We start from the raw sequence: 24,755 nt of genomic DNA, 5'->3' as shown, positions 1-24,755 counted from the left end.
GTAACAATTCGTACAATGAGAATTACCCTTGGAGGAATCATCCAAACTTTGGGTGGAGGAATGATGGGAATGTTCAATCCCAATCACTCCCCAATCCACCCCAACAACAATTGCCTCCTCCAAGTGTTACACAACCACCTCCACAACCTTACATTCCACCTCCTAAGAGGTCTCTTGAAGACACTCTTAACATTTTCATGCAAGCTCAAATAGGGGAGAATCAAAAGGCCACCAAATTCCAAGAACAAACCAATAGGGCCATTGAGGATATTAAGAGTCAAATCACTAAGGTCACCCAAGCTCTCACCACATATGAGAAGGGTAAATTCCCAGCTCAACCATACCCCAATCCATCCAAACAAGCCAATTTGCTAGAATCTACTAGTGGGGGGGTGAGTGGACATGAACAAGCCCAATCCATCCTCACTTTGAGGAATGGACGCATTGTGGATAGACCCATACCAAATGAGAATGTTGATCAAAATGACGATGTGCAGAATTTTGGTGATAGAGTGGGGAAAAAGGACAAAGGAAATAGTGGAAAGGAAGAGAGTTTGGAGAAATTTGTGCAGGAAAATGATTCACTAGGTGCAAGTGTTCGGACACCTATTTTGGATTGCCCGGACACTTCATCCAGAACTCAGAAAAATGTGAGAAAATACCAAGAGGAGAAGAGGAGAGTGAGGGGCAATCACATAGGACAAGGGTAGACACGTCTAAGGATAGAGAGTGTATCCCAAGGCCACCATTTCCTCACCGATTAGGGAAGAAAACCAATGAGGCTCTACACAAAGAGATGTTTGAACTTTTCAAACAAGTGAAAGTGAACATACCTCTTTTAGATGCCATCAAACAAGTTCCCTCGTACGCAAAGTTCCTCAAGGATTTGTGTACCGTGAAACGCAAATTGAATGTGAAGGAGAAGGCTTTTCTTACGGAGCAAGCAAGCTCCATCTTACAAGCCACCACTCCACCTAAATATAAGGATCCCGGTTGCCCTACCATTCCAATAGTCATAGGGAACCATAGGATTGAGCAAGCATTGTTGGATCTAGGTGCTAGTGTTAATCTCCTTCCATACTCGGTCTATCAACAATTGGGGTTAGGTGAGCTTAAGCCTACAAGAATTACCTTGCAACTAGCCGATAGATCCGTCAAGATTCCTAGAGGAATAGTTGAAGATGTGCTAGTTCAAGTGGATGAATTCTACTTCCCGGTTGACTTTGTGGTTTTAGATACTCAGCCCCTCCCTAGTTTTAGCAAACCAATCTCGGTCCTTCTAGGTAGACCCTTCCTAGCAACTTCAAATGCTTTGATCAATTGTAGGAATGGTGTCATGGTGCTATCTTTTGGGAATATGACCGCGGAGATGAACATTTTTAATGTGTCTAAGCAAATGGGAGAGTTTGAAGACATTAGGGAAGTAGATTGGATCCATTCATATGTTGAGGAGAACTTAGAGAAAACTCTTGCTAGGGATTTGGTGGAAGGTGTGCTAGCTTTGAGCGAAAAAGGTAGTCAATTTTTAGTTGAGGAAGAGGAAATTAATGAGGTTTTGGAGTCTTTAGCTATCCATAGCATAGGACGATTCAACCCACCCATTGAGGAATTAGAACCTTCCAAGACTAAGCTTGAATCATCTCTAGAGCATCCACCAACGCCGGAAAGGAAACCCTTACCAAGTGAGCTGAAATATGTATTTTTGGGAGAGAATGAGTCATACCCCGTTGTGATATCTTCCCTACTTACTTCTTCCCAAGAAATGAAACTTGTGCAAGTGTTGCAAAGGTATAGAAGGGCAATAGGTTGGACAATTGCTGATTTGAAGGGTATTAGTCCTTTGGTTTGTACTCATAGGATTTACATGGAAGAGGAAGCTAAGCCCATTAGACAAATGCAAAGACGTTTAAATCCGAACATGAAGGAGGTAGTTAGGGGGGAGGTGCTAAAATTGCTTGATGCGGGGATAGTTTATCCCATTGCGGATTCCAAATGGGTATCTCCTACCCAAGTGGTCCCCAAAAAGTCCGGAATTACGGTAGTTAAGAATGACAAGAACGAATTGGTTCCCACTCGAATTCAAACCGGGTGGCGCATGTGCATTGACTACCGTAGACTCAATATGGTTACTCGAAAAGACCATTTCCCCTTACCCTTCCTTGATCAAGTCCTTGAGAGAGTAGCGGGTAGAGCCTATTATTGCTTCCTTGATGGGTATTCCGGATATAATCAAATAGAGATAGCCTTAGAAGACCAAGACAAGACCACATTTACATGTCCATTTGGAACTTTTGCTTATAGACGCATGCCTTTTGGGTTATGCAATGCTCCGGCTACCTTTCAAAGGTGCATGATGAGTATCTTTAGTGACATGGTTGAGAAAATTGTGGAGGTCTTTATGGATGATTTCTCGGTTTATGGAGATACCTATGATCAATGCCTTGCTAATTTGGCAAGTGTGTTAAAAAGATGTGAGGAGAGCCAATTGGTTCTCAATTGGGAAAAGTGTCATTTCATGGTGACACATGGAATTGTATTGGGACACATTGTGTCATCCAAAGGGATAGAGGTTGACAAGGCAAAAATTGAATTAATTCAAAAGTTACCTCCCCCTACATGTGTTAAAGATGTGAGATCTTTTTTGGGTCATGCGGGTTTCTATAGAAGGTTCATTAATTCTTTTAGTGCCATTGCCAAACCTTTAAGTAACTTGCTTGCTCAAGATGTCTCTTTTGAATGGACACCACAATGTCAAAAAGCCTTTGATGATTTGAAAGGTGCCCTAACCACCGCACCCATTATGCAAACTCCCGATTGGAGTATGCCCTTTGAACTCATGTGTGATGCAAGTGATGTGGCGGTTGGGGCGGTCCTAGGACAAAGAAAAGAAAAAAATGCTCATGTTATATACTATGCTAGTAAGACTTTGAATGATGCTCAAGTGAATTATACCACCACTGAAAAGGAATTACTAGCTATAGTCTTTGCTTTGGACAAGTTTAGATCTTATTTGGTTGGCTCGAAAGTCATCATCTTCACCGACCATGCGGCTTTGAAGTATTTGCTTTCAAAAGCGAATGCCAAGCCTAGGTTGTTAAGATGGATTCTCTTACTTCAAGAATTTGACCTTGAAATTAAAGATAAAAAAGGAGTGGAGAATGTAGTAGCCGACCATTTATCTAGACTTCCCGGACAAAATTTGATTTCACATGGCATACCCATCAATGAACATTTCCCGGATGAACAACTCTTCCTCACCAATGCCATCTCATCCAAATTGACTCCATGGTATGCGGACATCGCCAACTTTTTGGTGTCCGGAAAAATGCCATCTCATTGGAGCAAGATTGATAGATCCAAATTCCTTCGCAATGTGCGAAACTTCTTTTGGGATGACCCATATTTGTTCAAGTATTGTTCCGATCAAGTGATTCGGAGATGCATCCCCAATAATGAATTTGAAAGTGTCATGGCCTTTTGCCATAAATATGCTTGTGGAGGCCATTTTTCCTCCAAAAAGACCGCGGCCAAAATTCTTCAAAGTGGCTTATATTGGCCTTCTTTGCACAAAGATGTCCATGCTTATTGCCTATCTTGTGACAATTGCCAAAGGTTAGGTAATTTAGGAAAACGTGAGATGATGCCCCTCCAACCTATTAACATCTTGGAAATTTTTGATTGTTGGGCCATTGATTTCATGGGACCTTTCCCTAATTCATTTGGTTATTTGTATATCTTGGTTGGTGTGGATTATGTGTCAAAGTGGGTAGAGGCTATCCCTTCTCGAACAAATGATCACCAAGTTGTGATAAAATTTTTAAAAGAAAACATTTTCTCAAGATTTGGGATGCCTCGAGCCATCATAAGTGATGGTGGGTCTCACTTTTGCAATGCCCCGGTTAGAACTTTGATGAAACGATATGGCATTTTGCACAAAGTTGGCACCCCATATCATCCACAAACAAGTGGCCAAGCGGAATTGGCAAATAGGGAGATTAAACGTATTCTTGAAAAAACGGTTGGTCCCAATAGAAAAGATTGGTCTTCCAAATTGATTGATGCTTTGTGGGCTTACCGTACTGCATATAAGACTGCCCTTGGAATGTCTCCTTATAGACTTGTCTATGGCAAGGCTTGCCACTTGCCGGTGGAATTGGAGCACAAGGCCTATTGGGCCATTCGCACTTTGAATGACTCCACCGATCAAGTTGGGGGGCATCGCAAACTCCAAATCCAAGAGATTGAGGAGTTGAGGAATGATGCTTTCGAAAATGCCAAAATTGCTAAGCTCAAAATGAAAAGATACCATGACAAGCACATTGTGAGGAAAGTTTTTCATGAGGGACAAAAGATTCTTTTATACAACTCCCGGTTACACTTGTTTCCCGGGAAGTTACGTACCAAATGGACCGGACCTTTTATTGTCCTCAAGGTTTCCCCATATGGAAGCATTGACATTGATGATCCTAGGAGTGGAAAAACTTTTAAGGTTAATGGCCAACGATTGAAACCATACTTGGAAAATTTTAATGAATTGGCCGAAGAATGGGACCTTGTGGATCCCACCCCTTCCTAGTGTGCGTGAAAAGAGCTCTCTTGTAAATATGTAGTGTTAGATTATTTTTCATTCATTTTTGGTGTGTTTTTGTATGTTCACAATGCATTTTACAATTTGTTCTTGCCTTGTTTATCATGCTTGACATTGAGGACAATGTCTCATTTAAGTTGGGGGGTGAGAGAATTGTGAATTCATTGTGAAACTTGCTTTATTTTGGTGTGCTTTTGTGAATATTTAAAAAAAAAATAAAAAATAAAAAATAAAAAATCTTGTTGTGTCATGCTTGGATAGTGTGGTTGGTATTAACTTTTTCAGGATACGCTTCGTTTCTCACGATTCCGATCACTTTTGAAGAGTATGGTATGATTTCCTACCCTCTATCCTATTGTGTTGTGCTTTGTTGTTCATACATGCCAAATGGACTTTAGGAAGGGAAGGGTAGATGCTTTTGGGATTCACTACCAATTTCAACGTTAATTTCTTATTCTTGTTCGAACGTGCAAGTGTAGAGTAGGTTTCTTGATTTCTTTTGTGAAGTCGAAGCATGTGATTGAGTAGGATGACTATGATCAATCTTTCTTGGGATGATTGGGACCTAGTTTGATATCAAAACTGTGATTAAGTGGGCATCTTGGCATTGAAGCAATTGTATGACTGCGTTTTTGGATCCTTTTGTCTGAAAATAGAATTACCTTTTTACCCTTCTCATTCTTTTGAGCCATTCTTCGTGATATATATGGGGTTTTTGGGTGATTCTTTTCACCAATTATTCATTTGACATCTTATAAGCGTGTTCTTCAATAGCTTTGCATTCATTACATTTGATTACTGAGAAGTGTGATTTTTGTATGTGCCACTTGCTTATGAACTTAGGATTGATGGATTCATTAGGTTGAGAGATTTGAGCCTAGCCTATTTATTTGTGAGTGATCATAAGCCTATATTTCTTTAAGCCTTTTATTTCACTTACAAGCCTTGTGTGAACCATTTTCCCAAATATTTCCCACCTTTGGTTGCAAGGTTGGGTAGGAGCTTCAAAAATAAGTCGGCAGTGATATTATCCCTCCTTATTCTGAAAAAAAAAAAAAAAAAAAAATTGAGGGTGGTTGTAGCCATTAAAAAATAAATAAAAAAAAAAAAAAAAAAAATAACCGCATAGAAAAAATAATCAAAAAGAGGTGTATGCAATAAAGTTAATCCTTTGTGTGTAAAGGATGAGAAGTGTTTGAATTTGTGGTGCAATGGAAGGGGTGACAAAATGAGAATTTAGCTCACATGTTTGAACTTAACCTTACAACTTGTTACCTAGTTCCAAATTCTTCCTACCTTGTCCCTTAGCCACATTACAAACCATTTAACCTTTTGATGAATTTGATTCAAGGTAAGCAAGTGAGTTGGCGGATGCATTAATTGCTCTTGTAGGTGATTTCTTTCTCAAAGCTATGCCCATCCAAATTATCTTTTATAAACACATATATTTAATTCAATTGTGTAAGTCATTTACTTAGCACAATGTTTTTATGTTTTTGTGTACATTTGGGATTGGGGATTTATGAACACCAAAAGGTTCCGTAACAAGGTTTTACTTGTGTGAATGTATTGAGTTGTCTTGCTTGATTGCACTTATATTTTTCATAGTATAAAAATGTTCTTAGTCATCTTTGAGGGGATTTGAGATTGATTTTCTAAAGATTTTGCATGCCTTCAACTAGCGGGGAAATTGGGGGATTAGCTCTATTTCTTGCATGTAAGAACTTAAGAATCATTTATGGTGCTTTCAAAGTAATAGTGGATCCCTTGGCAAGTGTTTGTGGGTATCGCTCTGATAAGCCCTCACGAGACTACAACTCGTCCACTAGGGTGACCTAGGGGTTTAAAGGCTTGTTGCATATGCTAAATGCAACCGTGATGCCTACGTCAGTGAGTTAGGATTTTATTTTTAGAAGTGTTTGCATTGCTAGGGACTAGCAACGTCTAAGTTGGGGGGTGTGACCGGACCTCTATTTTGAGGTCCTAATACTATCTAATTAGGAGGTTCTAGTGTTTATAGTAATTCATTTGTGTTTAAATAAAGTAATTTTACCCTTATACATGTTTCCCGTTGGTTTTGCAGGAAATCGGGCTTAAATGACTGAATTGGGCACCTTTAGAGCTGAAAGAAGAAGCTGGGACTCAGCAGATGTCCGGACACCTGTCCGGACAGTGTGTCCGGACGCCTCAAGTGCCGTCCGGACACTTTCTTCACAAATTGAGACAGAGGCTTCAAAGTTGATGGACGCATGAAGTGTCCGGACACCCGTCCGGACACCCGTCCGGACACCTGTCCGGACACCACCGCGGAACTGCAACTTTTCTGCACAACATTTCAAGGGCATTTGGGGTAAATCATGTATATAACCAATGGGGAACGTTTGTATAAGGGCAGTTAGGTATTTTCAATGGTAAAAGGAGGAGAAAACCCTAAGATTTCTTCTTCCTTCACACAATTCATCTTCTCCAAGTTCTTGCCTCCATTGTTTTCTCTCTACTTCTCTCTCTAAGTTTTTCTTGGTTTTTCGTGATTTTGTTTGTAAACATTGATTTTCATCTATAAAATTGATGTTTATACCCATTATGATGAGTGGCTAAGTTCTCTTTCTAGTTTCTAGTCCCAAACGGTGGGTGCTTGGTTTCAATTACTCAAGGTATGTTCATGGAATTGTAGTTTTGATTTTGCTCTTTTAATTTCGTGGTTGTGTGATTGGATCTATGGAGATGACATATTTGATTGTATCTTTGGATTGTCTAGTCTAGGGATTGCATCTAATGTGTTTGATTGAGAATTGTTAAACCCATTGCATGATTTTCTTAATTAATTGAGTTTTCCATAGCATAGCTATTAATTATGTGTATTGATGATGGAGTTTTGGGTTAATTTAGGAATGTGCATGAGAGAGTTATGGTTAATTGATCTTTGAGTGTGAAACTAGGGTGTTAGCCAAGCCAAGCCCCAAAGGGGAACATTAATCCATAATATTAGGTGCTTATCCCTTTGCGTTCATCGTAGATTAAGAGACCCGATGGCCTACATGTATGAATTGAAGTCTTATATCCCAATTCTCTTTGCATATGCATGATTGATAGTATCACACAATGCATTGTGTATGGTTGTGTGTGTTTGCAATAATACCTTGAGTATGAGAACCGAGTAACCACCGGGACGGACTAGAGACTAGGTTTTTAATTAATTGTTTTAAATCCAATTTGTGCTTACTTTGATTCCAAAATCGCTCATGCTACCGAGTCATTCGGCCCATTTCTTTTACTTGCTTGTATTTGATATTCATTGTGTTTATTAGTGTTAGCTAGTCATTTGCATATCATTCACTTCAAATTTGCATTGCTTCCTCGTGGATCGATACCGGACTCACCGGTTTATTACTTGACGATACCCTACACTTGGGGTAAGTACACACACACACTTTGGTGTCGGTCACCTCCTCCCTCAAGAATCGTGCAAGATGCAAGGTGGTCAGGTAAAATAACATCTTTTGTTGCCACCTTTTAAAGTCCACACCGGTGAACTTCTCCAATTTCTCTCAATCCGAAACAAGAGATGGAACCGGTGCAATAGGAGAAGCAAGTGTAATTGAAACATCAATAGCAGCTGGAGCATCAGTATTCTCGATACTAGCCATCTGTTATTTAATAACATGATCAACAATTAATGCATTGCATGTCACAGTATGTACACGTTACTATCATCACCCAACATGTATATATAAATATATGTATGACGAGTATATATATATGTATGTTCACCAATTCAGCAATGCAGATATAATATATTAATATACGCACTGTTTATATAATCATAAATAAACAACCTTATGACTAGTCACCTGAAAAGTCTAAGAGTGAAGAAGAAAGCTTGGTTGAAAGAATACAAATTGTTCATTGATTTGAAAACAGCTTAGTACAGAAGGAGATCTAGAAAAAGATATGTACATATCACAAACTGAGCTGCTTGTGAACTAGAGACAACGACCAAAAGTCGCATGTACAAGAAGAAAGAAGAAAAAGGCATTGAAACGATGTCGTATACGAACAATAATAAATAATAGCTAAAACGATGTCGCATGAGTCACAGCAATTAAACCTATAGTCTTATCACCGTCCCTCAAGCTTGACATGAGTATCCACCATGTGGAGCTCGAGCATAATGCTTTGAAGTTGAGTAAGACTGACAGGCTTGGTAAAAATGTCTGCAGGCTGTAGAGAAGTTCGAATATGATGTAGTTGTATTAACTTATTCTCAACCTTTTCCCTAACAAAATGAAGATCAATCTCAAGTGCTTTGTGCACTCGTGGAAGACAGGATTTGTAGAAATGTGTACGGCAGCTTTACTGTCACAAAACAGAGCAATGGGTCTTTTGAAGGAATGCTTTAGTTCATGTAAAACACATTTAGTTCACCAGTGATTGATGCTATGGATCAATATTCAGCTTTAACTGATGATTTAGAGACTGTTGGTTGCCTCTTTGATTTCCAAGCTACAAGAGCCTTTCCCAACATAACACAATAGCTAGTGATAGATCTTCTAGTATTTGGACAGGTTCCCCAATCAGCATCACAATAGGCACTGGCTTCAGTTATTGGTGTAGAAGCAAAGAACAATCCTTGACTTGAAGTCCCTTTGAGATATTTGAGGAGTCTTTGAGCAGCCTTGAGATGCAAGGAATTGGAGCTTGCATGAATTGGCTAAGAATGTTGATAGTATAGGTGATATATGGCCTTGTTAAAGTCAAGTATATGAGTTTACTAACAAGCCTTCTATAAACCATTGGTTCTTGTAAGGGTTCTTCTTCAGTGATGGACATTCTAGCATTGACATCCATGGGAGTGTTGATAGGCTTATACTCCATGAAATTAGTATCAAGAAGCATATCCAAAACATATTGTCTTTGACAAATAGTCATGCCATGGTTAGTTCTATTAATCTCTAAACCAAGAAAATATCTCAAATCTCCTAGATCTTTAATCCAAAAACATAAAGCAATGTAGTTCTTTATTTCTGTAATCAAATTTAAATAATTTCTTCCAATAGCCTTGTCATCCACATAAAGAAAAACCTTAGAGGTATTTTTAGTATAGATAAACAAGGAATAATCACACTTTGATTGTACGAATTCAAATTTCAGTAATGCATGTTTACACTGTTGGACAGGAATTTTATTTTAGGGTATAAAGAACACTGTCTATTCCATCTGCAACAGATCCAAGTTGTACTGTGATCTCAGTGATTGCTTCGTGCAATTTATCTGGGTCATGAGTACTTGCTTGTCTGCCCCATGACATATATCGAACACCTTGTATGGCATACTTTGAAACCATAAATTGCCTTTTGTAGTCTTGAACTTTGTCGGTTGCTTTTTTAAGTCTCCTTTTGGTTTCCCTCAAAGCTTCTTGTAGAGATTCGATGGTTTTCTGGGGATCGTCCTCGTATACGTCTTCCCTTATAGGGGAGAGGTTGAATCTGGGATCATTTCCACCTTCATCTTTTTTAGAAGTAGAACCTTCATCAGTTCTAGACCTTTTTGCAGGTGGAAAGTTAGGAGTATCCATCCTTGAAGATTTCTTGAGGAAGATATTGGTTTCTGTTGATTCTTACTTTTGAATATTTATACAAATGGAATATGAAGGAAGTGTTGGACCAAGACTTACTGTCTAGGTCAACATTGTGTTTTTGATGATTGTGTATGATTGTATACTAAAATGTGTGTGAGCATGCTTGACTTGAACATATCCTAAAATGCTAGAAAACATGCTTAAATGGTTATTTGGTTAATTGTTTAATATCTTAATTGTGCATATACACTTAAATGAAGGCTTATGCATATCTCTATGTGAATTTGATATCTATATATTTTTGAGATAGTGCTGGAAATTAAGTTTTGAAAACAAACATACATGGACTAAGTTAGGGCATTAATCTTCTAATGATCATAACTTATCTTAACCAACTTAGGTCCAAATTACTTGAAACTTGAACCACATGCACATGAAGGTTTAATATATGTTCTAGGACTATAATCATGAGAAATTAAGTGCATCACATATATATTTGGTCATACGCTTAAATTCCGCCAAAACTAGGTTTTACCTAATTTTGTGCATATGTGTTCTTTGTGAACGTGGTGAACCAAATAAACTCCGATTTAAATGAAATTTCGTGTGCATCTTAGTTTCATCACTATGAACATATTTGAGTCAGTAAAGTTCAAGAGAAAAGGTCATTTACACTGAGTTTGCAAAATGACATTGAATTTACACTTAAAATTTATCTGTTTCACTATTAGTGATCTAATTGCTTGGTTGAGTGACCAAACGATTTCCGATTGTTATGAAATTTTACATGGACATTCTAATACATATAAAATGATTTATCATGCAGTAATATGAATTTTCTAGGTTGTTTTTCTAATGTAATTAACCTATGCGCTCTATATGAAGCTCTTTGAGCTTACATGCAATCGGGGAGTTCTACCTCCTATTTCTTTGTAGGTTAATCATCATGAGGATGTTATATCACTCAGAATTCAGTTTGCTCAAGTGAATTGAAGTCCGGTTTTCAAGTATGAGCTTGGATCTCTAGAAAACCAAGAAAAACCTATGTTCATCAACTTTCCACTAAGACATTTTGATTGATGATTGGAATTAGCCTTAGGGCTGTATAATATGGATATATTGGTGCTGCCAAATTCAGAGTTTGAAGTCAAGATTGGAGGGACATGTTTGGTCACGTGAAGGATCTCTTATCTTCATCAAACAAGATCTTGCACATGCTTCCTTTATTGAGGTCAATGATCAGATTTTTGTGAGAAGAAAATTGATGAAGCTAAAGGACAAATGCAATGGTTGAAATTTGTAAGAGATGAGAAAGTATATTTTGCAACTAGACAAGACTTAGATTATGAAGATATTCTTGAAGACTACAAGCTCCAACGGTACACTAATCTATGGCCGAGATTGAATTGTTTTGAATTATGAATGGATTAGATTACAACAAGACTTGAAGGGTTAAGATGATCATTTAAAGGTGAATCCAATGGTTGTGCATAAGACAACATTCTTGCTTGCAATTTTTGACTTAAAAGAAGATCTTACTTGATTTTTGGAGTCAAAGATGGCTGCAAGTTGCTACACATTTAAAAGGAAATTGTTGGAGATACCAATGCCAAGATTTGGTGCAAGTTTGATCAAATGGTCAAAGATGACAAAATTGTTGGAGATACCAAGGTCAAGATTTGGTGCAAGTTTAATCAAATGGTCAAAGATGACTGCAAGTGCACATGACAACTCAAATCTTGCAAAGCTAGACTTGGAAAATAATGCAAGTGCAACGGCTACATATTGCAAGGTTGAGATTTAATGATCTATTCATTCAATGGCCAAGATTTGCACATGTAATTGAAGGTCGAGATTTGAAGATGGAAAAAGATCCAATGGTGGAAATCACAAGAGCTTGGTAAATTATAAAGAGGGGTTCTTCCTCATTCCAACTTGGAGAAGCCAAAATTACATTGAAGAAATTCTTGCTCTCAAAGCTTTCAAGCTAGTTTGTGCCATTGAATCCAAGCTTCTACCCAAGCCACTCTAAAGGCTTCCTCACTATTTTGCTTTTGCAAAGAGGGAGTGCTTCTCATTTGGCTTCTTATTTTCATATTCGAAAATCCTCATTATTCTTCATTTTCTATCCAACCCGTGAGGTGATATTGTGATTCTTGAGTGTTCGTCAACCCCATTTGCTTAGTGCAAACCTTGAGTGAACCATTTATACCGAACACTTGTAAAAGTCTCTTCATTGGGCAAAAACCTTGTTGAGGTTGAGTTTAAGGGAGTGCTTGAAACCCTTGGTTGTAAAGTTTGAGGGATTTGGGAGGAAGGGAAGGGAATAGAAAAGAAGGGGAGAAAATGGAAGAAATAATACTTCTCCCTCTCCCATGTTTGGAAATCTTCCCTCCAATTCCCTTCAAATCCCTCCCCTTAATTTTTTATAAACTATCCAAACATGAGAATTGGAAGGAAATTCTATTTCTCTTCTCTTCCATTCCCTCCAAATCCCTCAATTCAAACACACTTTAACTCTTCAGTGTTATCTATATCTTGCTGAATTATGTCTTCAGTGATTTGAGGTTTTTGTATCTTATCAATATCTTCTTTGAAGGGATATTTTTCTTCATGAAATACTACATCCCTTGAGACAAATATGTCATGAGTTTCTAAGTCTAAGAGTATATCGTTTAGTATTACGTGAATAACCCAAAAAGACACATTTCCTAGCTCTAGGATCAAACTTGGAAGCATATGTTTAGAATTTTAGAATAACATAAACATCAAAAATCTTAAGATCATTGTAATATGGTTCTTTATTATACAGAATGTAAAATGGGCTCTTCTTGTCCAAAGTTCTAGAAGGTAGCTTATTTATTAAGTACACTGCAGTCATTATACAATGACTCCAGTATTTCTCTGGTAAGTTGGCTGAAATTCTAATTGTTCCACTTACATTGAGCAAGTGTTAGTGTTTCCTTTCTACCACCCCATTTTGTTGGGGGTATATGGACAAGTCTTTTGATGAAGAGTCCCTTCATTCTTAAAGAAAGATTAAACTCCATGCCATTGTCACTTCATATAACTTTTATCTTTGTGCTAAATTAGTCTTTACATAGTTATTAAAGAATTCTATGTGTTCTTTCACTTCAGACTTAGTTTTCATAAGAATCACCCAACTTTCTCTTGAAAAATCATCGACAATAGTTAGAAAGTATTTATATCCTTCAACTGATAAAACAACATTTGGCCCCCAAATCTCTACATGGATTAAATCAAAAGCTGCCTCGCTCTTAGTCTCGCTAACAGAGAAAGGATTTCTTTTCATTTTGTCCAAAGGACATATATTACAATCAGTACATTGATCATGAGTATCAAAAGGTAACATTTCAAAGATCCTAATAGAAGGATGACCTAATCTATAATGCCATAGAGACTTCTTTTCAGCAGCATTCACAAAAATGACTTCTTTCTTTCTTGGTTTAAGTTCTTCATGTAGGTAGTACAAACCATTACGCATGATTTCCATCCCGCCCTTCTTTATTGGGATTATATCCTACAAATCACATGAATTTGGGGTGAAAATTAATTTGTAATTATGGTTTATAGCTACCTTGCTTACTAAAATTAAATTCAAGTTAAAATTTTTGACATACAAGGCATCTTGGAAAATGAGATTATAGTTTGATGTTTCCTATAGAACTTACTTCACATTTCTTACCATCTGGCAAAGTAACGTACATATCATGCACTGTCATAGATGTGTAAAAATGATCATCAATGCATACCATATGATCAGTAGCGCCAGTATCTAAAATCCAGGTTGAGTTAAAAGAATTTTCACTTCATACTGCAGATGCAGATGAAACATGATTTTAGTTGTTTGTAGTTCTAGCATTTGCTTTTAAATACTCCAGAATTTGTTGACACTGATCTCCAGATAGTGGCAATGAAGATGTCTGAGAGTTTTGCATGTTTGCGTCAACCTGATTAATAGAATAATTCTTCTTATGAGTGAATCTAGATGCTGGCTGTGTTAGTCTCTTTGCTGGGTTGTCCATGTCTGGAGGATACCCAACAAACTTGAAACACTTATCAACCGTATGATTTGTCTTTCTGCAATACTTGCAAAGCATTTTTTCTTTCTTTGCCCCTTTATACCCCCTTCCCACAGTGTTAGTGTTCTAACCTGAGACTTGCATAGCCATTGCATCTTGAACATTCATGTCTTGTGTCTATTGCTTTTTACCGCCTTAATTCACTTTGACTTTTCTTTCTACTTGTCCAACTTGAGCAAAGGCTTTACCAACATCTGGCAAGGGATCCATCAACAAGATCTGGTTGGTGACATGCTCATATGCGTCATCCAATCCCTTGAGAAATTGTAGTAGTTTGTCCTTGTTTCGTTGAATCTGTGCCACTTTATCAACCTCATTGCTATATCCTCCACATTTGCAAAAAGGAAGTTCCTTATATTAGTCCAATTTGTCCCAAAGAGCTTTCAAATGAGCATAATACTCTGTTGCTATTGAACTTCCTTGCTTGATATTGAATATCAGCCTAATCAATTCAAAATCTCTGGCTGGATTTGAAGTAGAATACCTATTCTTCAAGTCTGTCTATAAATCAAAAGCAGTCCTTGAAGTAGAGATGCTTACCATAATATCTTGTGAGACACAATTAGTTATCCAATTCTTCACAAGACTGTCGCACTGAACCCAATCTTGAAAGGTTGGATCTGTCTCTCCTGGCATTTTTAGGGTTCCATTGATGAATTCCATTTTGTTTCTTGCCTTCAATGCCATCTCTAGTTGGTTGCTCCACAAGTGAAAATTATTCCCAGTCAAGGTTAAAGAAATTAGATCCGAGGTAAAATCCGAGTGAGTCAAGTAAAAGGGGTTGCCAAATGGATTTTGACTCTAATTCATTGATGGAAAGTTAATTGAGACTTTTGAAATTGTGTCATTTTCACAGGTGGAACAACTGAAAGATTTGAAGCAGAGAAGGAAGAAGGATAAAAAGTATTACCTGAGAAGCTATTAAATAGTATGGGCCATAAACAACCTGCTCCGATACCATAAGAGTGAAAAAATAAAGCTTAGTTGAAAGCGTAGAAGTTGTTCATTGATTTGAAAACAGCTTACAACAGAAGGAGATCTAGAACAAGATATATACATGTCACAAACTGAGCTGGATGCGACCTAGAGATAGCAACCAACGGTCGTATGTATTAAAAGAAAGAAGAATAAGGCATTGAAACGATGTCGTATACAAACAAGAATAAATAATAGCTAAAACGATGTGGCGTGAGTCATAGCAATTAAACCTATAGTCTTATCAAAGTCACCTACCATATATGTACAATACACTATTAAAAATAGTAATTAAGCACACTCAATTGCACATGTAATTAGTCCTCACTTAATTACAATGGGTATTGATAATGTTTGCCCTAAGGGCAGTTGCTAAAGATTTATTACAGCAAACCACGGTATGTCATGTGTGATGAATATTCTCTCACCTAATTTTTTAAACTTAAAATACAAGTCTTTTCCAGATTTCAACGCATCTTTTTTATTCTTATCTAGTGCCTTAAGTACACACATTGTCATTTCCCAATTACAATTACAATTAACTTCACAAGTAAATTTAGATGCAATCTTGGCACAAAATTTGAATTGATGTAGCAGACATTAAATCAGATATCGAATCGGTTCTAATGATATCCACCATGTTTAATGCACAGTTGACTAACGTATGCATGTCAAGGGAATAAAAAAAATTAAATTATATAAATGCAATAATTATAGCATTAATCACAAAAGAGCGTCTCAATTCCGTGGAAAACAAGCAAGTTTATACTGTCAAGATCAGATAATTTTGACCAATTAAAACTTAGTAAATTATCCAAAAATCAGGCCTAATTAAAGACCCGAAAATCATATAACAACAATAATCGGCACATTTATTCACTACAACAAATTGGACATATAGAAGCGGTTTTTTTGCAGCGGTTTTAAAAATTTGTCACTTAATTTCAAACAGTGACAATTAGGTACGACAATTTTTGAACCGCCGTTATATTGAAATCATTATTCAAAGGCACGTTTTAACGAAAAGTGTTTTACCCTCTCAGAGACCATTATCACTTCTCTCGCCACTCTTTACGTTCTCTCACCCTCACTCTCTAGCTTGCCGATCTACATCTCTTTCTCACTCACTCTGTGGCGTTCTCGATCTACATCTCTTGCTCGCTCGATCTAACTCTCTTGCTCGCTCACCCTCTTGCTCACTAGGCTTTCCTCTCTCACACTCGATCTCCTACGATTTTACTCAGGAATTTTTTTGAATTTATTGATCTAACTCTCTTGCTCGATCTACATCTCTTTCTCACCCACTCTGTATTTTTTTGAATTTATCGATTAGGCTATTTTGAATGATTTTTCAGAGAATAGATTAGGGTTTTCTTAGGATTTGGTTGGTTTTGTTGCTCTTTTGGTTGAATATTGGCTGCTTTGTGTGCTTTCGATGTGGTTTGTTGGGTTATGCTAGTAAAGTCATATAGGTGTATATATGTGTTGTCAGATCTACCTTCCTTGCTATTGTTGCTAATATCATAGTAATAAACATATATGTGAGAGAATTAGGCATTTGTTGCTCATCTGGTGTAGGATCCGAAGCATTCGTGTGGCCCTTGTGTCTTTCTCTCCACCTCTCTGGTTTGGGTCTTAAGATATTGCATGGTTTCCCCACCTAAGATATGATTTGGTCTACTTATTTTCAAACTCTGTTTTGTTGTTCTGACAGTGTACGTGATTGAGTGAAAGGTTAGTGTTTGATTTCTTCAAAACCACAACAATAGCTTAATTAGTTAGTTTTTGTGACTCTTGCACTCATGCACATGATTTTATGGCAGATCTTGAAAGATCAATATAATATCCATGATATTCATTGTAGTGATCAACTGTTATTTTTGGTGTGACCAGCTGATATATTTTTTGGTTCTCTAGTGTTTGTGTGATTTCAGTGGCTTAGGACTTTTGTTTTGCTTTGTGCTGCAGGGTTCAGTGTTTGTGGCTCAGGAGTGGTGTTGTATTTGGACATTTGGTGCCTCTTGAAAGGTTATTTCCTAACTAAGTATTACTATTTAGTAATAGTTGCATTGATTAAAAATGATTGATAAAAGTTGGATAGATGAACCACAAAATAGTGTTGCATATAAAAATGGTGTAATTCAATTTCTTGACTTTGCTTTTCTAAATATTCCGCAAAATGGAAAAATTTTATGCCCTTGCAAATCTTGTGTTAATAGTTATAGAAAATATAGAAATGAAGTGTATGATGACTTGATTTGTAATGGAATTTTGATAGGGTACAAAACTTGGTTTTGTCATGGTGAGAGAGATACATCTAATACTGCATCTCAAGTTGGTGGTACCACTATTGAGTCGACATCACACACACACATTCCAATTAGAAACATGGTAGATGATTTGTTACGTTACAATTATGGTCCTACAGAAATGAATAATGAAAATGCACAAGAACCAATTATTGGAATACTTATATGTCAAATTTCAATGAAACACCAAACTTCGAAAGTAATAAATATTACGATCTACTTAGAGATTGTAATGACGAGTTGTACCCAGGGTGTACGACATATTCAAAGCTTGAATTTATTGTAGAGCTTTATCATACTAAAACTATTAGTTCGTGGAGTAATAACTCGTTTGATAGATTACTGAAAATATTGAAAAGATTAGTTCCAGGGATTAAAATACCTGACTCATACTACGAAACTAGAAAGCTCACTAATGATTTAGGTTTTAAATATGAAAAGATTCATGCATGCCCAAATGATTGTATGTTGTATTTCAAAGATAAAAAAAGTGTGAATCATGTTCAGTTTGTGGTATGTCTAGATGGGCACCCGAAGATAGCACAACTTCTAGGACTAAAAAGAAGAAAAGAAAACCAGCAAAAATAGTGCGTTATTTTCCACTTAAAAACATGTTGCAGCAATGGTTTATGTCTTCTAAAACAGCTGAGGATATGAGATGGCATGATAAAGGTCGCACTTATAAAGATGGTTTGTTGAGGCACCCCGATGATTCTGAATCGTGGAAAGCCTTTGACTCACAACATCCAGATTTTACTGCCGAACCTCGTAATATTAGATTAGGGTTAGCTAGTGATGGTTTTAATCCATTTGGTAATATGAGCAGTTCTTATAGCACATGGCCAGCGATGTTAATTATTTATAATTTGCCTCCATGGATGTGTATGAAACAAACATACATTATATTGTCAACTCTTATACCTGGCCCAAAAATGCCAGGTAATGACATTGATATTTATTTACAACCATTAATTGAAGATTTGAATGAGTTGTGGGATGTTGATATTGATACATTTGACGCCTCAACGAAACAGTTTTTTCATTTGCATGCAGCTTTGATGTGGACAATTAGTGACTTTCCAGGGTACGATAACTTGTTTGGGTGGAATACCCACTCACGACTTGCATGCCCATCTTGTACTTACGACACTGATTCTAGGCGGCTTAAACACAGTAAAAAATTTTGTTTCTTAGGATCAAGACGATGGTTACCAAAAGCTCACAATTTTAGGTATGATGCATGATCTTTTGTTGGAGGGACTGAACTTAGGCCAATGCCTATTCCACCATCAGGTTCATTAGTTTTAGATCAAGTGAAGGAACTAGATGTTGTTTTAGGGAAGAAACCACCTAGTTTAGGTCGAAAAAGAAAGCAACCTACCGAAAGTGGATCGACAAGTAAACCTTCTGTTCAATATTGGAGGAAAAAAAACATTTTTTTCAACCTCCCGTATTGGGAAAAAAACATTATTCATCACAATTTAGATGTGATGCATATAGAGAAGAATGTGTGTGATAATGTACTAGGTACACTATTGAATGATCCAATGAAAACAAAAGATCATTTGAAAGCACGCAAGGATTTGAGGGATTTAAATATAAGGCCTGAACTTTGGCCACAACTGCGTGGGTCAAGTAGAACATATTTACCCCCGGCTTGTTTCACATTGTCGAATGAGGAAAAAGTTTTAGTTTGTAAACTTTTAAAGAATGTAAAAGTACCTGATGGTTTTGCTTCAAACATCTCTCGGTGTGTTGACATCAAACACCAAAAGATTTCAGGTCTTAAAAGTCATGATTGTCACATTATTATGGAGCAACTACTACCCTTAGCCATACGAGTAGTATTACCATACAGAGTCAGTTGTGTTATCATTGAATTTTCTTGTTTTTTTAAAGAATTATGTTCTAAAGTACTTCAGGTGGATGAGCTTGAAACTTTGCAAAATCGAATAGTACACATGCTTTGTCAAATGGAGAGAATATTTCCTCCATCTTTTTTTACTGTCATGGTGCATTTAGTGATTCATTTAGCGGATGAAGCAAAAAAGGGTGGGCCTGTACACCATTGGTGGATGTACCCCATAGAAAGGTATGTTATTATTTCACATTTGACTTCTGGTAACTCATATTGACGTTAAATTTCAGTTTATAATTTCTAAATCTCTTTATTCGTTAGGTATCTTGGCCACTTAAAGTCTTATGTACGTAATAGAGCTCGAGCTCATCCCAAGGGCTCTATAGCAGAAGGCTATATTGCCGATGAATGTCTAACATTTTGTTCTAGGTATCTAGATGGTGTAGAAACAAGATTTAATAGACCAAGACGAGTGCACGATAATAATGATTTAGAATCACCTCAAGGATCTTCATGGTTCCCTACATTAGGACAACCAAATGGTGGTTCAAAATCTGAAATTTTAGATGAGATCTCTAGGATTCAAGCACATCGATACATTCTATTCAATTGTGAAGAGGTCGACAAGTTTCAGAAGTGAGTAATCATGAATAATTATTTTTTATTCTTTAATTATCATGCAGCCAATATACCTATTAAACTTCTAATATTATGGACATAGAATACGAAGCAATTGTTAGGAGAAGTAATCGAAATCGTCGACCACCTCCTAATGAAATTGATCGTATTGTGAATGAAACTTTTCATACATGATTTAGTTCTCATGTAAGTTTTATTTCCCTCCAAAATTTTCTCTTTTGTTAAATTTTTAGCATCTGTTAGGTTCAAAATATTGACCACATTTAATTTACCATTTGTTAGGTTCAAAATATGAGAAATAACATCTCAGAGGAGCTCAGATGGCTTGCCAAAGGACCAAATATTATGGCAAAACAGTTTGATAGTTATAGTATTAATGGGTTTAAATTTCGTACTAAGGGCCGCGAAGAGTTTTTAAACACTCAAAATAGTGGTGTCATAGTTACTGCTCAAACTACAAGTTTTGCAAGTGTTAGAGATCAAAATCCTATAGTTGGGGACGTTACGTATTATGATAGAATTAAGAACATAGTTGAATTAGATTATTATGGCGTGTTCAAAGTTCTTTTATCTAAGTGTGATTGGGTTGACACAACTATTGGCATTGGCTTGAAAAAGGATGCCTTTGGGTTCACCCTTGTGAACTTCAAACGTTTAGTACACACTGGTGAGCATATTAGGCACGAACCATTCATTCTTGCTTCTCAAGCTAAGCTGGTGTACTATGTTGAAGATCCTAGGGATAGTGATTGGTGTGTTGTTGTCCATGTGAAACCTAGGGACTTATTTGACATGGGCAACGTAGATTCACAAAATGAGATGGAGACATATAGTGAGAATGAGCCATATCATTCTCAAAGTGTGGAAAGTATTTTTGAAGATAATGGTGGAATCGAGCTCGTTAGAGTAGATGTGAATGGAGAGACACTTAATGAACCCTCTAATGTTTTTCCGAATAATTCAAGTGGTAAAGATATAGATGAAGATGATTTGTAAGTAGAATAACAATGATCATAAAGGTATGCCATTTCATTTAATATGGTATGTGATCTTACTGACCGTATAAGAATTTTCTTCACTTAAATTCACTATTAAGATTATTTGTTTATAATGTAGGCAATTGAAATGGCAAGAACAAAAAGGAGCCTCCAAGTTACAATTTTAACAGAAGAAGAAGCTAGGCTGCAGAGCCAAGCATCTACAGAGGGTAATGGTGTGCAAGCTGAAGAACATGGAGATTCTCAAGTGCAATCTCAATCAGAGAATGCAAATCAAGTGGAACTAGACGGCATCGTTAAGGCAACTCGTGGATGCACTCGTCTTAGTGATCCTTGGTAGAAGCATGATCATTTTTACACTAATAGTTGTTCGTTTTGTAGGTTTTGATTGGTTGTTGGCCTGAAATCTAGGAGGTAGTTCCCAGAAATCAGGACTATCCGAGATTCAGTGTCTAAAAGGCTACAAATTAGGGAATTATGGTCTTAACGGATTATTGTTTTCAAAAGTGGTTTGTTGAAGAATGACGACCGAGATTCCAGTAAGATTATCTCAAAGAAAGTCCAGGAGAAATAGGAGTTTGGTAGCGGAATGTTCCTGATTTCTCTCAAACTTGTTTCCACTTAAAACACAATTCCACAAAGCTTAAGCCACGTTCATCCTTCACATCAAAGAAGAACACATTTTTATACAATCTTTCGTGCATGAGCATTAACAGAATGACTGCCGTTAGCCATATTCCTGCATATTCAAGTATGAAGCTTGAAAACCTACAAAGTGGAGATTACCACGACCTCCAAGAACATCTACATCCTCCTTGAAGAAGACACATAACACGATAGAGGTTACCATGATCCCCATATCCAGAAGAGTTGCAATTGAAGACCATTAACTCAGTCATTCAAGCAAGCAATCCCAAGGCAGTTGTACCACGATTGTCATGACAGAGTTTGTGAAGTAAGTACCAGAGAAGCATGAGAAGAGACATTATTTGACACTATTAAAGAAGAAAGAAGAGAAGTTTACAAACACCCCACATCAAACACAGACCCAACGTCTTCAACCCTATAGTGCTTTCTTAGGCATGGCTCCGACGACTTATCTTTTTCTTAGCATAGCTCCATCCAACTAGTTTTATATTTTTCTTTTCCTTTCCAAAGCCTTGTGGCTATTTCTTTATGTTAACTTATAAAGCATGCCTACATCTCATGATGTATCCCTTTTTAATGAAATTCCTGATGCATTCTAATGATGTGTTGTTTTCATTTTCATTCAATAGAAACTCTTTCATTCTGGTGATAGTCTTTTATTTTCTTATTTTTTTTCCACATTATAAGTCCATGAATTTTAAGTCATTTTATCGGAAGGCAAACCTTGAGCCAATAGTCTTGTGTTCTCTAACTACGTATAGTCCGTTTGGTATAGAGGTCAGACTCAGTGCAAAATTGTATCAAATCCTTTGGGCTGATAGGATCAAATCGTTAGTCGCACTCACACATATAAATATGATCAAAGTAGAATTGAAATCATCTTACGAAACAAAGATCGAGGCGAGGTATACACCTTTGGCCTTAAAGCGATTTATTGTCTATCACAGGCGCTTGTAGTTGTTATGCAATATCGCCTCCCAGGTCTATTTGATCACACCAGTGATAGCACAAAACAATGGTGTAACAGCGAATCAAGATTCTTAGTACCTCTCTCTTATGAAGAATTGACTGAGTTAAGGAGAAGAAGGAGTAAAGCAATTTTGGAATTCTCTGAAAACTTAATTTCTCTCCTCCAAAGTCTAAACCATAGTTTTTAAACCTATACCGGCCCACGAATTGGTGACCTCCGCAGTTTATTTCCTGTGAAAGACCGTTTATGCATTGAATCGTAACTAACCGCCAATTAAACCGTAAAATTGTAAAATCATGACCCATGTATTTTCATTAAAGCAGCGAATCAAGATCCTTAGTACCTCTCTCTTATGAAGAATAGATTGAGATAAGGAGAAGAAGGAGGGAAGCAATTTTGGAATTCTCTGAAAACTTAATTTCTCTCCTCTAAAGTCTAAACTATAGTTTTTAAACCCAGACCAGCCCACGAATTGATGGCCTCTGCGGTTTATTTCCTGCGAAAGACCGTTTATGCGTTGAACCATAACTAACCGCCAATTAAATCATAAAATTGTAAAACACGCTTATTGGAAAATGACTTCTTGTTTTGAAAAGAAAGACTTCATTAAGAAGAAGAGAAAATACATTATGAGAGATATGAGTTTATGAGACTCATAGGGACATTGTTTATAAATCTAGATTCATTTGAGGATAAACGTCCCAACAAGGCCAGACCATCAGCAATAGAATTTGCAGAGCGATAAATATGCTGGGCTTGGCAGGAGAAAAAGCTTCTGGAGCGAGGTGAGGCTCTCCGATGACAGTGAGAAAAGCTCCATACGGAATAACCCAATTTCTTGATAGTCTGTCTTGAGCAGGGAGTTCAGGAAACGAGTAAGAAGGAAAGTGGAGAGGAAATTTTGGTTTGTGCTCCATATTGGTACTGTGAAGAAATTTTGGGAAGAAGAAAGCTATAATTGAGTCTAAAATACTCCCATCCGTGTGCCCACCATAAAGTAATCCCATCCCTACATAAAATAATATACTATATTGTATAATATAGTATGATCCGGTTGGTTCCGATGAGACGGAGAGATGAGCTGGCGCAAATCTATTTGAGCTTTGGTGCTGATGAGACGGAGAGATGGTGCAGATCGTGCCGATTTGAGAACACAATGCCAAACACGAATGCCCTTTCCGTTTAAGCTCTGAAATAATCTTCAATTTGAAGATTATTTTTTACACCGAAAAAGCTACGGTTTGAGGATGTTACCGCTACCTTATACGAGGTGTTTGGTGAAGCGTTGGATCAAAGCGGGACAGCTAGATTATAAGCTTTCCTCAACGCTTCACCAAACACACATAATATATTTGAGCCTAGAAAACTCCACTAATTTATAATCTACTATATTACATATAATATACAACATATCTGATGGGATAGAAAGAAATTTGAACTATAATATATAATATACTAAATATAAATATATAAAGCATATATGATATATTGTATCTTAATATATATATATATATTATAATATACTTAAATATGCAATATATATATATATATATTGATTTATTGTGTATTTATAAACCAACGGTTCAATCTTTATTATATCTGTTGAACCTTTAAAACATTAAACCTTCAATGTACACAGTTCGATGCACATGTCAGTTTTAAAAACTATGCTCTAAACATAGCCTTATATAATACCAAAGTAAAACTAAAAATCAAAGTAATAATATCAAATTAAATAGGAATTATTAGGTCAGTTACATATTTTGTAACATCCCATTAAATTCAAAAAATGTTGCAAGCTTTGTAACATTAATACCAAATTCAATTTCCAATGCAAATTTCAATTTCCAACAAATCCAACACTAGAGCATTTGTATATGCGCGGGACTCGACCTCCATCAGAAAGAGATTGTTGGAATTGATCAATAAAATTGGACTCTAGTTAGATTATAATTAGTAATTCGAGTTTGACTAGGATTAGGTTTTGTACCAGCTTATAAATAGTAGACTTGTTTCTAAGTTTACCTAACCCTAATTCTTATTATTTGTTTCTTGGGATTTAGAGAAGCGGCTGAGAGGGAGAGGGAGA

The 24,755-nt window shown here is 36.7% G+C and overlaps 1 protein-coding gene across 2 annotated transcripts; it reads left to right on the top strand.

Annotated features, from left to right (window-relative positions):
• The first annotated feature begins 16,501 nt into the window (after positions 1–16,501).
• LOC119997302 lies at positions 16,502–21,346 on the top strand. 2 transcript variants are annotated; one of them, XM_038844216.1, is made up of 4 exons: positions 16,506–16,978; positions 17,213–19,645; positions 19,733–20,047; positions 21,167–21,346. In XM_038844216.1, the coding sequence occupies exons 2-4, from the start codon at positions 18,828–18,830 to the stop codon at positions 21,213–21,215; spliced, it is 1,182 nt and encodes a 393-aa protein (XP_038700144.1). In that variant the 5' UTR covers positions 16,506–16,978; positions 17,213–18,827; the 3' UTR covers positions 21,216–21,346. The 2 variants fall into 2 exon arrangements, 1 of the variants encoding a protein (XP_038700144.1); XR_005467990.1 differs by lacking the exon at positions 21,167–21,346 and having other exon boundaries at positions 16,502–16,978; positions 17,213–17,272; positions 19,576–19,780.
• Positions 21,347–24,755: the final 3,409 nt, after the last annotated feature.

Source organism: Tripterygium wilfordii, chromosome 4 (assembly GCF_013401445.1).
Source record: "Tripterygium wilfordii isolate XIE 37 chromosome 4, ASM1340144v1, whole genome shotgun sequence".
NCBI classification, from domain to species: domain Eukaryota; kingdom Viridiplantae; phylum Streptophyta; class Magnoliopsida; order Celastrales; family Celastraceae; genus Tripterygium; species Tripterygium wilfordii.
The sequence above is the reverse complement of the archived record's forward strand: the minus strand, read 5'-3'. Positions and strand labels throughout refer to the sequence as shown.